The 13,862-nt window shown below is 42.4% G+C and overlaps 2 protein-coding genes across 10 annotated transcripts in view; one reads left to right on the top strand and one right to left on the bottom strand.

Moving 5' to 3' along the window:
• Nucleotides 1-371, bottom strand: part of Rhbdd3 (rhomboid domain containing 3) — a 6,357-nt gene extending 5,986 nt beyond the window's left edge. The window contains exon 1 of one of the 2 annotated variants that reach the window (XM_008841107.3): nt 242-371. The gene's annotated coding sequence lies outside the window, so the exon portion shown is untranslated. The other variant, XM_029567310.1, reaches the window with a different exon arrangement.
• The window catches only part of Ewsr1 (EWS RNA binding protein 1), a 30,737-nt gene continuing 17,135 nt past the window's right edge, over nt 261-13,862 (top strand). For 2 of the 8 annotated variants that reach the window (XM_029567303.1, XM_029567302.1), the window contains exons 1-6: nt 261-387; nt 5,225-5,261; nt 5,398-5,449; nt 7,823-7,949; nt 8,334-8,351; nt 13,251-13,437. In XM_029567303.1, coding sequence (XP_029423163.1) covers nt 375-387; nt 5,225-5,261; nt 5,398-5,449; nt 7,823-7,949; nt 8,334-8,351; nt 13,251-13,437 — 434 coding nt within the window. In that variant the 5' untranslated portion in view covers nt 261-374. The remainder of the gene's footprint in view (nt 388-5,224; nt 5,262-5,397; nt 5,450-7,822; nt 7,950-8,333; nt 8,352-13,250; nt 13,438-13,862) is intronic. The other 6 variants (XM_008841110.2, XM_008841111.2, XM_029567304.1 and 3 more) reach the window with 6 other exon arrangements.

Here is a 13,862-nt window from a genome sequence, read left to right as displayed (position 1 = left end):
CCCCAGCCTTCGTTTCCCTCCAGGGCAGACTCTTCAGAGACGGTCCCTAGAGCCAACGGGCGTAACCATTCCGAGCAACCGAGCCTCGTGCAGAGAATCCCTCCGGCTTGATGCTGGCACACGTTCACCAAAGCTCTGGCCCTCGGGGACTATTTTAGCCAGAGCGTCGAGTTCGGCGCTCTTTAGAAAGGACTGGGTCGGCGGTTTCGGGAGCGAAGAGCGAGCGAGCCGTGGATCATACCTGCTTTCCCACCCCCGTGGCCTAGCCCGATGGTAGCGTCCGAGGTTGCGGATTTCGCGCCTGCGCAGTGCGGCGCCTAGGGGGACCGCGAGAGGGAGACGGACGTTGAGAGAACGAGGAGGAAGGAGAGAAAATGGCGTCCACGGGTAAGTGGAGTGGAACTGCAGTCGCGCTGGCGACGGCTGGGACGCACAAACGGGGGGCCGCTCGTCCCTGAGGGAGGCACGGACGGTTGAGTAGAACTACCGAGAGGGGTTGGAGGTTCCCGCCGCCACCCGACGAGTTCGGGGGTCCGCGTTCCCTTCCCCTCCCCCACCAGGCGGGCTGGTTCTGGAACCTTCAGGCGCGCCGCGCGGGGGCCTCGCGGTGACGGGGGCGCGCGGGGCCTGCCTCGGCCTCCATTGTGTGGCGGTTGTCGGTGCCAGGGCTCCCGGGCTCCCGCCACGTGGGCGGGGCCGACGGCCTGAGGGGGCCCCCGCGACTGGGCCTCGAGCCCATTACCCCGAAAGCGCGCGGGGCGGAGGGTCGGAAGGCGGTTCGCGCAGCCGCGGCCCGTTGCGCCTCTAACCTCCCTTCCCTTGCCCGTTTCTGCCCCGAAGGCAACTGTGTGTCGTGGAGAAATCCAAATGAACAGCAAATAAACAAAAAGGCTTCGCGGATTTGTCGGCTGAGGGGCGCTGGCTTGAGAGGGGGAGCCCCGTTATCCTCCCGGCCCGGACGCCACCAAACCGCCCTCTCCCCACGGCCTTCAGGCTCAAGCCCAGCTAGGGCCTACTTGGCCTTTAGCCCGAGTGGGCCCCCCTAATCTGCCTCCCACCCCCAGTTGGCGGCTTCGATTTTGTCGTTGTGTGTTAACCCCACCTCCTTCCTTACCCAAAAAGCCAGTGGCTTCCCAGGGTCCTTTTCTCAGCAAGCGCGCGGGGGCTCGGTTGTGTAACAGGGCCAGCCTGGATCCGGAGAGCAGACTGCTACCAGACAGAAATTTCTAGCATCTTTGATCCAGGAGGAACAAAAAGCCAGGGGCCGCATGTTTCCCTTGGCCTGCTCGTTAAGCTAGCAGGTTTATTTCTTGAACCCCATTGAGTCCGGGGAGAGACCCACAGCGACTTTGAAAGCCTGTAGTAGAAAGTCCAGAATGTGATGGATGCCGAGGTCGTTAGCTCGAGTCGAGGTTATCCTTCACTAGCATTTTTGGTGCACAGTTAACTGGTGCAGTGACGAGTCTTTGCCTCTGGAGGAATTAAGAGCCTGAACCTTGGCCTTAGGGATTCAGTGGAGAAATAGGGAAGACAGGAAAAGCTATGGGGTCCTTATGTTGTGTCTTGGAAAGATTTCAGCATCCAACAACATGATTTAAGAACTACCATCTGCGTAGTCAGTAAACAGGTAAATGTTGGCTCTGCATGCCAGGCCACCAGGAGTGTCCCTAGAAGACTGAGATAGTAAGCCCAAGACGACCGACATCCTGGTGGGAAATGGTTTCTTTGGTGCTCCTTCTACCCTTCTCTGCTAAAGCCTGAGAAAACAATTTGTACATTGCAATTTTTGCTTGGCAGAGGTTGCTTCTTTTTTAGTATCTTTGCTCAGACCCTGTTTGCTGATAAACACCACTAACCATATTCGAGTTACATGGTCTACCATATTCACACAGTTCTAGGCCCTGCCTTGAGACCCTAAGAGAGCCACTAACTAACTTAGTTTCCCTCCCTGCAAAAATGTAGGGGTTAGGCTAGACCTTTTAAAAGTTTATTGAGCCTTTTGCCCTTACAGCAAAGCATTTTGGTCCCAGAGTTACCTAATTTTGCTGGCTTTATGTATCCTAAATCTTCAACTTTCGTATCTGCCCTAAAAGTAAGCTCCTGCCTTGGGTAAAACTAATTGGTTTCCCCCTTGTCCATATCTCAGAAGTGCTAACAGTATCTGTCCAGTTAAAGAAGAGTTATGTACAAACCACCATTCAGAACAAGGTAGACAACACAACCAGCATTCTAGAGGCGTAACCTACATCTTAACTTCCTAAGGCTGTAAAGTCTTTAGCTGCATTATTGGGCATTAAAAAAATGTTTTTAATTGTTAAATAGTCTGACCTTTTTTTTTGCTGTATTAGATACATGAACATGAGTTGCCATGAAAAAAATTCATTGCTTTCCTTAGCCTACCAAATCCTCTGGTTTCACACTTACCTGAGGTCATTTACTGTTCCATATCAGCTTTGCCAGTTTTACATAACTGCTCTTGTGTTGAAGTCTTGTAAACATTGAACTTAATACCAGTGGCTCAAAAATCATTTTTTACACAGAAACTTCAAGTGTGGGTTGAAATGTTTTTGTTGGTTTATGTTATGAATGCCATACGGAAGGAAATGATTTACATTTAGTTCTTTTATTTTGGTCTTTTTGAGACAGGGTCTCCCTGTAGCCCCAGCTGACCTGGAACTCACTATGTAGACCAGGCTGTCCTTGAACTCACAGAGATCCACCTACCTTTGCCTACTGAGTGCTGGGATTAAAGGCATGCATGACCATGCCCAGCTTACATTTAGTTCTTCACTTTCTTTTGTCCAACATGGACACACACCTGTAATCTCAGCAGAAGGAAAGGCATAGGGATCTGCAGCAAGTTTGAGGAGAACCTGGTCTATATACAAGTTTCAGGCCAGCCAGCTTACATTAAAAAAAAAAAAAAACTGTAGTGCTATTGAAAATGCTTCGGGATTCACTTTTTTCATTGTAGACATCATATGGATGGAGATTCTGGTATGGGTAGTGATAGTGATGAATCGAGGTTCTGAGTTAAGGGTGTAGAGGTAGGAAAGTACTCAGGTGAAGTGCAAAGAGAAAGTAAAATGAGTTCAGGAAAGTGCTTTTGCCCTTGCCAAGGATGTGAAGCAGGCTTTGGATTCATGGAGTGAGGAGGAACCCCTCCATAAAGAAATGTGATGTAGACTGTTGGTTTTGGATGAGGGACTACTTTCTGATTGGGAAAGACAAGACCCTTTTGTTCAGTCTTAATGCCAGTACTGTCTTCAAACACCAAACAAGCTATGTATTCTTATACAGAAGTAATTGGACAGAATTATAAAAAATAATTGCTCTGCCTCTTAAAAACCCTAAGTTCATGTAACTTGAACTCCTCACTAGTGCTGTGAAAACTTTATTTTCTATTTGTTTTCATTGTTTGGTACATCCATAGACCAGATTTATACCCTTTGATAAGTTTGTAGATTTCATACAAAAAGGAAAATGATTGGAGAATTTATAGCCAGTCATGGGGTGGAAGGGTAGCATGCCTTTAATCCCAGCAGAGGCAGGCAGTTCTTTTTGAGTTCAAGGCCAGCCTGGTCTACATAGTGAATTCCAGGCCAGCTGGGGCTGCAGGGAGACCCCTGTCTCAAAAAGACGGAATTTATTTAGAGAAGATATTTTGGCTTTTTAAGGTGAAATCACTAAGTTTTAGGGAATGGCAGTAGGGTACCTAAAATAGCACCCCCTACACCCCTCCCCCAGGCATACTAAGTGCTCTTACCTTTTTGCTAGTTTTCAGGATTTTGCCTAACCTGGCTTCATTTTTATGTATGTACAGCTGGAGGTGAACCCAGGCATGTGTTTCTATCACCGAGCTATACCCACAGCCTTAACTTTGCTTCACTAGGATTTCACTTTTGGATTACTATGTAGGTAGCTCTAACAGTTACCAGGCCCTTATTAAATGTACTATTATCCTGTTTTCTGCCATTTGTTTCATTGTCTATTCTAAGGAATTCTGGTTGGCCTTGCTAAAGTGATGAGTAATAGAAGCCAGGTATAGTGGCTCACTTCTACTATAATCCCAGCACCTGGGAGACAGAGGCCAGAGGATTGCTGAGTCCAGGCCTAGCCTGTGTGGCATAGTAACACCTTGCCTTACACTCCTGCTCCCCACCCCTAGAAAAACTCACTCTTTTTTAAAGAAGCTTTATTCTATCAGTCTGACATTAAAGATTGTAATATTACATGCCTCCTTTTTATATGAAGGTAACATTGATTCTGTTCTGTGATCTTGATTGGTTTTCTATTAGCATTAAGATAATGATCATAGCTGGCTGTGGTGGTACACACTTGGGTCCCTTTAGTCCCAGCACTCACAGCACTGGGAGGCGAGGCAGGTAGATCTCTTTGAATTTTTTTTTAAATTCTTGTAAGCTGGGCGTGGTGGCACACGCCTTTAATCCCAGCACTCGGGAGGCAGGCGGATCTCTGTGAGTTCAAGGCCATCCTGGTCTACACAGTGAGTTCCAGGACAGCTGGGGCTACAGGGAGACCCTGTCTCAAAAAGGCTCAATGGTTAAGACACTTGCTCTTAACAGAGCACCCTGGTTTGGTTACCAACAGCACATGGTGGCTCGCAATTATCTGCAAGTTCAGTTCCAGGGGATCTGGCTATCTCTGGGTACCAGGCACATACATACATACATACATACATACATACATACATACATACATGCAATCAAAACGCTCATAACGCACTGGGCATGGTGGTGCATGCCTGTAGTCCCAGCACTTGGGAGACAGAGGCAGGGGGATCTCTGTGAGTTCAAGGCCAGCCTGATCTACATAGTGAGTTCCAGGCCAGCTGGGGCTATAGGGAGACCCTGTTTCAAAAAGACAAGGGGCTGGAGAGATGGCTCAGTGTTTAAGAATACTGGCTGTTCGTGCAGACGACCCAGGTTCGAATCCCAGCACCCACATGACAGCTAACAACTGTCCATAACTCCAGTTCCAGAGGATCCAATAGCCTCTTCTGTCCTCCATGGGCATTGCAAAACACAGGTGCACTACATGCAGGCAATACATGCATACACATAAAATAAAAATAAATAAAATATTTTTTTAAAAAACAAAACCCACATATGCATAAATTTTTTTGAAAGAATTATTACCTGAGTTCCTTTTCCCCTTCATCTGTCTATGCTAACTATTTTTTTTTTCTTCTTGTTTCTTCTAGATTATAGTACCTACAGCCAAGCTGCAGCCCAGCAGGGGTGAGTCAGTCTTCTAAACAATATTTTGTCCTTTGATTAATGTTTTTAGAGTATGAGGCCTCCTGTAATTGTAATGGATATAGTAATGCAATCAGAATGTTCTGTACTCAGTTATTGTATTTAATTCTTTTTACAGCTACAGTGCTTACACCGCCCAGCCAACTCAAGGATATGCACAAACTACCCAGGTAATCCCAAAGATAATGATATGTAGTTACATCTTTGATAAAAATGTTTTAGTTGGCCATTAAAACATTAGCTATCAAGGCTTTTAAAAATTAGATGCAAGTAATAATAATATTGTGTAATCACTAAAAACTCAAGAATTTTAAATCTTTGACAGTGAGTGCAAAAAGGCTCCATTCTGTCCTTATTATTAAATCATACTAAAGCTGGGGGTTGGCTTTCTATAACTTCCTAGGCTGATTAGGTGTCCTGCTCCATTCTTGGTTTTTGTACATATTTTATCAGGCATAAATTTAAGCATCACAGCAATTCTTCAAAGGAAGATCATTCTATGATCTCTTGTACATGAGACGATTGCACAGTCAGTGGAATCAGCCTTACAAACTACTGTTGTTCAGCTCTTTCCAAGACATAAATCTGTGTTTTAAAAACCTAGGTCAGAACAGCTGGGCATGGTGGCACATGCCTTTAATCCCAGCACTTGGGAGGCAGAGGCAGGCAGATCTCTGAGTTCAAGGCCAGCCTGGTGTGCATAGTGAGTTCCAGGCTAGCTGGGGCTACTGGGAGACCCTGTCTCAAAAAGACCCCAAAAAGAAAGAAATCCACTAAAAACCTAGGTCAGAGGTTCTCGGTGGGAGAAGGTGCTTGCCATCAAGCTTGAATCCTGATTTCGATTCTTGGAGCCCACATAGTAGACGAGAACCAACCCCTGAAAATTGTCCTCTAAACTTCACATGTACATCATGTTACTTGGACCCATATATATCGACGCAATCAAATAAATAGTAAATACAATCTTTTTAAAGTCTTGGGCTGTAGCTCAGCAGTAGAATGTGTTGCCAGCACTGCAAGTATAGGCCAGGGGTTGGAAATGTATCTCCATTGGTAGAACATGTGAGATCCTGGACTCAATCTCCAGCCACCCACCATCTCCCATCTCCCCCCAAAAGGCTAAGCCGTCAGATTTTAGGAATTAGTCTCCTGTGTGCTCAAGAATACTCAAATTCTGTAATGATCCCTGCTAAAAAGTGGATACTGCTAACTTCCATGGAAACATGTTCTAAGACAGGCAGGTGATGTTTCTGGCATGTCTTGCATAAGCAATTTTTTTTTTCTTTTCATTTTGGTCTTTTTGAGATAGGGTCTCCCTGTAGCCCCAGCTGGCCTGGAACTCTATGTAGACCAGGCTGACCATGAACTCAGAGATCCACCTGCCTCTGCCTCCCTCCTCCTGAGTGCTGGAACTAAAGGTGTGTGCCACCATACCCAGCTGCATAAGCAATCTTTAAAATCTACAATATAGGGGCTGGAGAGATGCCTCAGTGGTTAAGAGCACTGACAGAGGACCCAGGTTCGATTCCCAGCAGCCACAAACCGACCTTAACTCCAGTTCCAGGAGAATCTGAAGCCCTCTTCTGGTCTCCACGGCATTGCACAACACGGATGCACTCACATACAATACACTCATACACATACAATAAAATATTTTTAAAATATATTAAAAAACAAAAACTAAGCTGGGCGTGGTGGCACACGCCCTTTAATCCCAGCACTCAGGAGGCAGAGGCAGGCGGATCTCTGAGTTTGAGGCTAGCCTGGCTTACATTGTGAGTTCCAGGACAGCTGGGGCTACAGGGAGACCCCATCTCAAAAAGACCAAAAAAAAAAATAAATCTACAATATAAACATACTAATAGCTGAAAGAACAACTCATTCCTTGTTTGGTTTTAAGCACTGTTCAAGTTCAAAGATGTACTAACAGGGCTGGAGAGATGGCTCAGCAGTTAAGAGCACTGACTGCTCTTGCAGAGGATCTGAGTTCTATTCCCAGCACCCACATGGCGGCTATGAACCGTCCTTAACTCCAGTTCCAGGGGAATCCAAAGCCCTCTTCTGACCTCTGTGGCATTATGACACCGGTGCACTCGCATGCGGGCAATACACTCATACACATAAAATAAAAATAATAAATAAAATTTTTTTCAAAAACAACCATAAGAAAGCCTGTAGTAGTGTTCTGGCTCTTTCTCTTTATTTCCTTTTTTTTTGGTCTTGTTTCCTGTTTCTAGAAATTCTGCTGGTAGTTCCCTTATTCGCCTATTCCCTTGGGGTATTTTGTTAATCTCTCAGATTTTGCTTAATTATCTCAGGAACTTTTTTTTTTCCTAAATTTACCAAAATGTGGATGAATTTGTATCAAGCATAATTTTGAAATCATTTGACTTGTTTTCATGCCCTTTGTATGTGTGTTTTGAACTAGAAAGCAGTATTTTCAACTTTGATTCTCCAGTTTAGGAACTAATAAATAAGGCAGTTCATTTTATTGCTGAAATAAATATTCATTTATGAAGTTCCTACATGCATTTTCTTTGGAGCAGGCATATGGGCAACAAAGCTATGGAACCTATGGACAGCCTACTGATGTCAGCTATACCCAGGCTCAGACCACTGCCACCTATGGGCAGACTGCATATGCAACTTCTTATGGACAGCCTCCCACTGGTAAGGCCTGCCTTCAAAAGATTTTTCTGGTCATAGTAGTAAGGGGATTTGCTGAAAGGCTCGATATTTGTAGTCTTGGGTATATGTTCTGGTCCATATGTTGGCATCTGGGGATCTTTCATTCTAGAAAGTATTTATTCCTTTCCCTTAAATTCTCCTTGAGGGATGTCCAGTAGAATATGGGTGGGATAAATTCCAAAAGAGAAAAAAACTTTTATACCTTTATTGAATACACAACAAAATGAAGAGTAATGTAAAAGAGTATATACTAATGCTAATACTAAGAATGAGCCTTAAACTGAGCTGCTTAAAATCAAAATGGTTTTCACATGTTTGCTTCATCTGATAGTGTACCCTCTACTTTTTGTTTTGTGCTTTCCACAGTAGAAGGGACCAGTACAGGTTTGACTATCCTGCTCATTCTTGCATGGGAAATGCTTTCCATTTGTCTAACCCTGTAATGTTAACCCTTAGGTGTTTTCATTTGTTTAAACCCCAGACTTTTCTAACATCACACACAATAAGGTGCTAATGAAAAAACTGCTTTAGGTGCCATTTTCAGATCTGTGTCTTTATATAATTTTGGGAAAGGTTTTATTTAACTTTATACTTTCGGTCAAGCATTAGTAAGTTATTTGGCCTTCCAAAGGTATTACTCCTCAGCTAATTTTCCCCTACTCCCTTAAGGATGGATTGCATGATAAGATTTACTTAAAGGAACAGACTGCCACCCTGCATGTATCATGTTTGTCTGTTTTATAGTACAGGCACATTTTATTTTCTGTTCTGTGTTATGAATTATTTTAATCCATAGTGTTTTGAACATATGATAGTATTCCAGGACACACAAAAAAACTAGTCTAAGAATAAATTAAATCCTGATAACTGAATATGTGAAAAGTCCGATAATTTTTTTATTTCTAGTATTGTGTAATATAAGAAAGTGTAAGAAATGTAAATTTTTTATTTTCTAGCTATCTTCAGTTCTCTGAATTATGTTGTTTGTAGGGAAAAAAAATACTTGTCATTTATCTCATTGTCATGAATTTGATAGGAAGTATTGCCTAACCTATCTAAACTAAGGTGTCATGGGTAGGAAGTAGTATTTAACCTTCCTGGTACAAGTATGGGAAGAGCTGAAATTAAACCTATGTAGATTTGAAATTGTGAGATTAACTTTTTTTTTTTTAACAAGTAAATTTGAAAATACGTCATTTGGATCTAGCCTTGGAAATGCCTAAACCAGTTAGCAAGGATGATATGAAGTGATTTATAGGCAGAGTAGGAAGTCCAATCCTGATTGTGAGCCTAAAGTTTTTAGTGTAGGACATTGTACTACAAAACAGTAGCCTTGATGACCCAAAGATCGTGTTTAGTAGTAATAAGTTGAATTTTTGTACAGAGTTAAATAGTTTCTAAGGTACCTTTTCATATGTCACTTGTTCCTGTCAACTACTTTTAATTTATAGAAACCAAAATTAAACCAGATAGATTAACAGGAGCCTTTTACATCTAAAAGTCAATGGATAAAATCAGAGGGAATATATAAAATACGTTGTTCCCTTCTAGGATTCTAAGTGAACTTTCAAAAGAAGGAGGCTCAATTAATTGCACAATTCAAACAGGGGTCTTAAACTTTATATTCTTCTGTTCACCTTAAAAATTTTGGATTGTAAGCCGGACTGGAGGCGCACACCTTTAATCCTAGCACTCAGGAGGCAGAGGCAGGTGGGCGGATCTCTGTGAGTTCAAGGCCAGCCTGGTCTACATAGTGAGTTCCAGGACAGCTGGGGCTACAGGGAGACCCTGTCTCAAAAAAACAAAAAAAAATATTGTGGGGGGGGTGTTGTGCAATGTTTCTTGTTACCTTTTTTCTGTTAGTATGTTTGTTGTTAAAATTGCTCCGTTGATTTTCATTGATTTTTGCTTAGCTGCTTGTGTGGGTACTATAAATTAATTAAAAGATTATTAACTCCTATTACTGTAAACTCCAGGAGTGTAGGGTCTAACTGTTGCTGCAGTTTCAGGACATAGGTTCTTATTGTCTGGATCAGTTTTATTTTTTTAATTCCTTGTGAATCCTATAAATGGCTTGTCATTGTGTAGAGGGAGAAATCTCTTAAGAGTAATTGAATAGATGGAGTTCAATTGTAATTTAAATGAGCACTTTGTATCCTTAGGACTTTGTAAAGAACTTTTCAATGCACAGGGTCAGGGGGAGTAGCTCGAATGTTTGGTCCTGGGTTCTGTCCCTGATACTGCTAAATGGGGGTGAGCAGATGAACAATTTACTTTGAATCTTATATGCTATTTTATAGGATATACTTTGATTTTCATCCAAGGAAACTATCTTCTGTACATAATTTTAGAACTTTCTTTGAATGTTTGAAAGAGAAGAAAGGATTATTGTCTCTACTACAAAAAGTGATACTTTAGATGCAAAAAAGTTGAAGCCAGTCATAATGGCATACATCTATAGTCTAGCACTCTGGGAGCTGAGGTGTGGGGGACGGGGTATTGGAAGCCAAGCTAGGCAGCTTGAGTGATACTGTCTCCAAAAAAATATTAGTGTTTGGTGAAGACATTTTGTTCTAAGTAAAATTTAATGACCTAAATGAATAATCTTGATTCAAGATTTGTTTTAAATACTAAAACTCCATTTTGGTTTTTTTCAAGGTTAGTAAGTTTCTCCTATATAATCCAGGCTGGTTTGGAGCTTGGATCCTTCTACCTCAACCTCTGAGTGTGGGTCGCAGACGTGTACCACCATGCCTAGCCCTGAAATCCCTTTCTAAAAAATTTTTTAATCCCTTTTTAACCTCAATGAGAATTGGATTTTTCTTTGATGTGAATCCTGAACTAAACTTTTTTTTTTTTTTTTTTTTTTTTTAATCCTTTTGGAGATAGGGTCTCGCTGTAGCTCCAGCTGGCCTGGAACTCAGAGATCCGCCTGCCTCTGCCTCCCTCCTCCCAAGTGCTGGGACTAAAGGTGTGCATCACCATCCCCGGCTTTGGACTAAACTTTTTTTTTTTTTTTTAAACAATTCTGCTTGGTATCTGAATAGGATGGAGAACATTAGAATTTTCATCTTAAAATTGCAGTGAATGGACTAAACTTTTTGTTGCATGGTTTGCTTGTGCTTATTGACCATTAGGAAAGCAGGGAAAGGTTATACTTCTTTTAGGAAAGGGACTTGAGCTGCCGACTTTGAATTTTTGGTCATGCTCCAAATCTAGGCATGGATTCTGTGCCTGGTCTGCAATGAGCTGGTAAGAGCAAATCCATTGGTGGTACCTGATTAGGGAAATAGAGAACAGGAAAAAGGACTCTGGGATCTACTTCTAATATTGCTGTGTAGGGAAAAGGCAAGTCATTTTGTGGTAGATAGAGAAGAGTGGAGTTGGGTAACATGACAATCTGCCTTTTTTAAAGGTTTGTTTTGAGAGTATAAAGTTTAGTTTAAAACAACTTAATAGAAATTTTAAATAGGATTAGCCTGTTAGCTAAGTAAGGTCAAGCTGTAGTATATCTTTATTACTCATGCTGTTTCTGACCATAGCACTGATAATAGGCACATTTTTTCATTGTAACCTGAAACAAAATGAGTGATTCTTAAGAATGTTCAATTAAATACTAACTTCTCCCACTGAATATTAAATATATATTCTCTAGAATTTTCACTTACCTTAAATACGAGCATAGTGCAGTGCTTGAAACAGAAAGAAAATACGTATAGAGCTAAGCATGTTGGCACATGTGTTCCAGGAGTAGGGGGAAAAGTAATAAACTATCCAGATTGTATGTTTTAGTGGTTAAACTAGTACGTGGATCATTATTTTGTAGCTTTTCTTTTTTCTTTCTTTTTTTTTAAAGACGGTCTCCCTGTAGCCCCAGCTGTCCTGGAACTCACTATGTAGACCAGGCTTGAACTCACAGAGATCTGCCTGCCTCTGCCTCTGCTGGGATTAAAGGTGTGCACCACCACGCCTGGCTATGTAGCTGTTTTTAAATGCTATACCATTTGTTCTTTAGCTCCCTTTCTGAGACATTTTTATCATTAGAAGTCCAATGCACCATCCACTGTGCCATAGAGCCACCTTCTGGGACATTTTAATTCCTGCTTTGAGGGTTTTTTTAATTAATTAAGAAATTTAAGGAAACCTGCTAGCAAAATTGGTACAAAATCAGCAGAAACCAGCCTTGTCTCCTGTCAGATGCGTTCAAGTGGGGACAGAGGAGGCCTGTTTTCTATAGCAACTTTTTTTTAATATATAGAATATTCTTTGTTGAAGTTAGGAATGTATCTTAATTGATAGAGTGCTTGCCTAGCATGCGTGAAGTCCTGGGTTTGATCCCCAGCACCATAGAAACGTCATGGTGGCGCACCTGTAAGCCCAGCACTGGAGAAGTAGAAGCAGGAGGATTGGAAGTTTAAGGTCATCCTCTGCTACCTAGAGGGACCAGTCTGAGCTACATCAGACCCCATCTTCCCCAGTCCCCATCCTCCCCCCAATTTTTCTTTTCCACTAAGTTTAGTTTTAAAATAGATGAGACTAGTATCATACTAACAATAGTACTTAGATTTTAAATACAGCTTTGGGGTTGGTGACACAGCTCAGCAGATAGACACTTGCTGTGCTAGTCTGGTGGCCTGAGGTTTGATTTCCAGAACCCACATGGTTGAGAGAACCAACTTCTGCAAGTTATCCTCTGGCTTCTATACTTGTGCCATGGCAGGCTCCTGTGTATACAAACAATAAATGAATGGATGTGGTTTTAAAATAGTAATCCAAACATTTCTTTGTTACTACCTCTTCCTGAAGGAAGAATATTTGAAGAGATTACATTTTGTGGTGCTTTAAATGGGATGGTTTAGGGGCTAGAGAGATGACCCGTTGGTTAAGAGCACTGGCTACTCTTGCAGAGGACCCAGGTTCAGGTCCCAGCACCCACACATGGTGGCTAACAACTGTCCTTAACTCCAGTTCCAGGCGATCCAACTCCCACTTTTGGCCTCCGAGGCATTACACAAGGGTGCACTTAAGTACATGTAGGCAAAACACTCATATACGTGAAAAAAAAATAAGGTGGGTGGTTTAGTGGCACACGCCTTTAATTCCAGCAGAAGTGAGCAGATCTCTGTTAACCTGGTCTACATAGCAAGTTCCAGGTCAGCTGGAGCTATAGTTTTTTTTTGTTTTTTTTTTTTTTTTAGTTTACAGATTGTTCTGGTAATAAGTGCCAGGATAGCTAGCTCTCTGAGGAGACCCAGAATCTGATCCAGTTCTCTTTTGTTGTAGGTTATACTACTCCAACTGCCCCTCAGGCATACAGTCAGCCTGTCCAGGGGTATGGCACTGGTGCTTATGACACCACCACTGCAACAGTCACCACCACCCAGGCCTCCTATGCAGCACAGTCTGCTTATGGCACTCAGCCTGCTTACCCAGCTTATGGACAGCAGCCAACAGCCACAGCACCTGCAAGGTAAGGCCATACTTGACTATCCCTAACTCAGATTCATCAGCTTTGGGTTGAAGGAAAGAGTAACTGTACACTTAGATGATCTGTGACTTAGTTCCATTAAACAGCTGCTCTCACATACACTAGGTGTTGATTATGTTCTCCCAGTCATAACAGTAACCAGTGTGCTAGAACACACCATAAAGGTGTTCTCCATTTAGTGATGAAATGGTGCCTAGTCCAGGGGTCAAAAATGAGGAATAGGTTGCCTGGTTTTACAACCTACTTTTGTGGGGAGAAGGCTTTTTTAAAACTTTTTCTAAACCAGGAGTAAATTAATCACGTTTTCCCTCACAGTAGAATTGCTAGAATTAAACTTTTGATACTTTGTTTTATTGACCCTATAAACTGGTAGCCATTTTCCCTTGGGACAAATGTAATAGATAGTT

This window comes from Nannospalax galili, unplaced genomic scaffold, assembly GCF_000622305.1.
Source record: "Nannospalax galili isolate Female #2095 unplaced genomic scaffold, S.galili_v1.0 scaffold259, whole genome shotgun sequence".
In the NCBI taxonomy this organism is placed as follows: Eukaryota; Metazoa; Chordata; class Mammalia; order Rodentia; family Spalacidae; genus Nannospalax; species Nannospalax galili.
The sequence above is the reverse complement of the archived record's forward strand: the minus strand, read 5'-3'. Positions and strand labels throughout refer to the sequence as shown.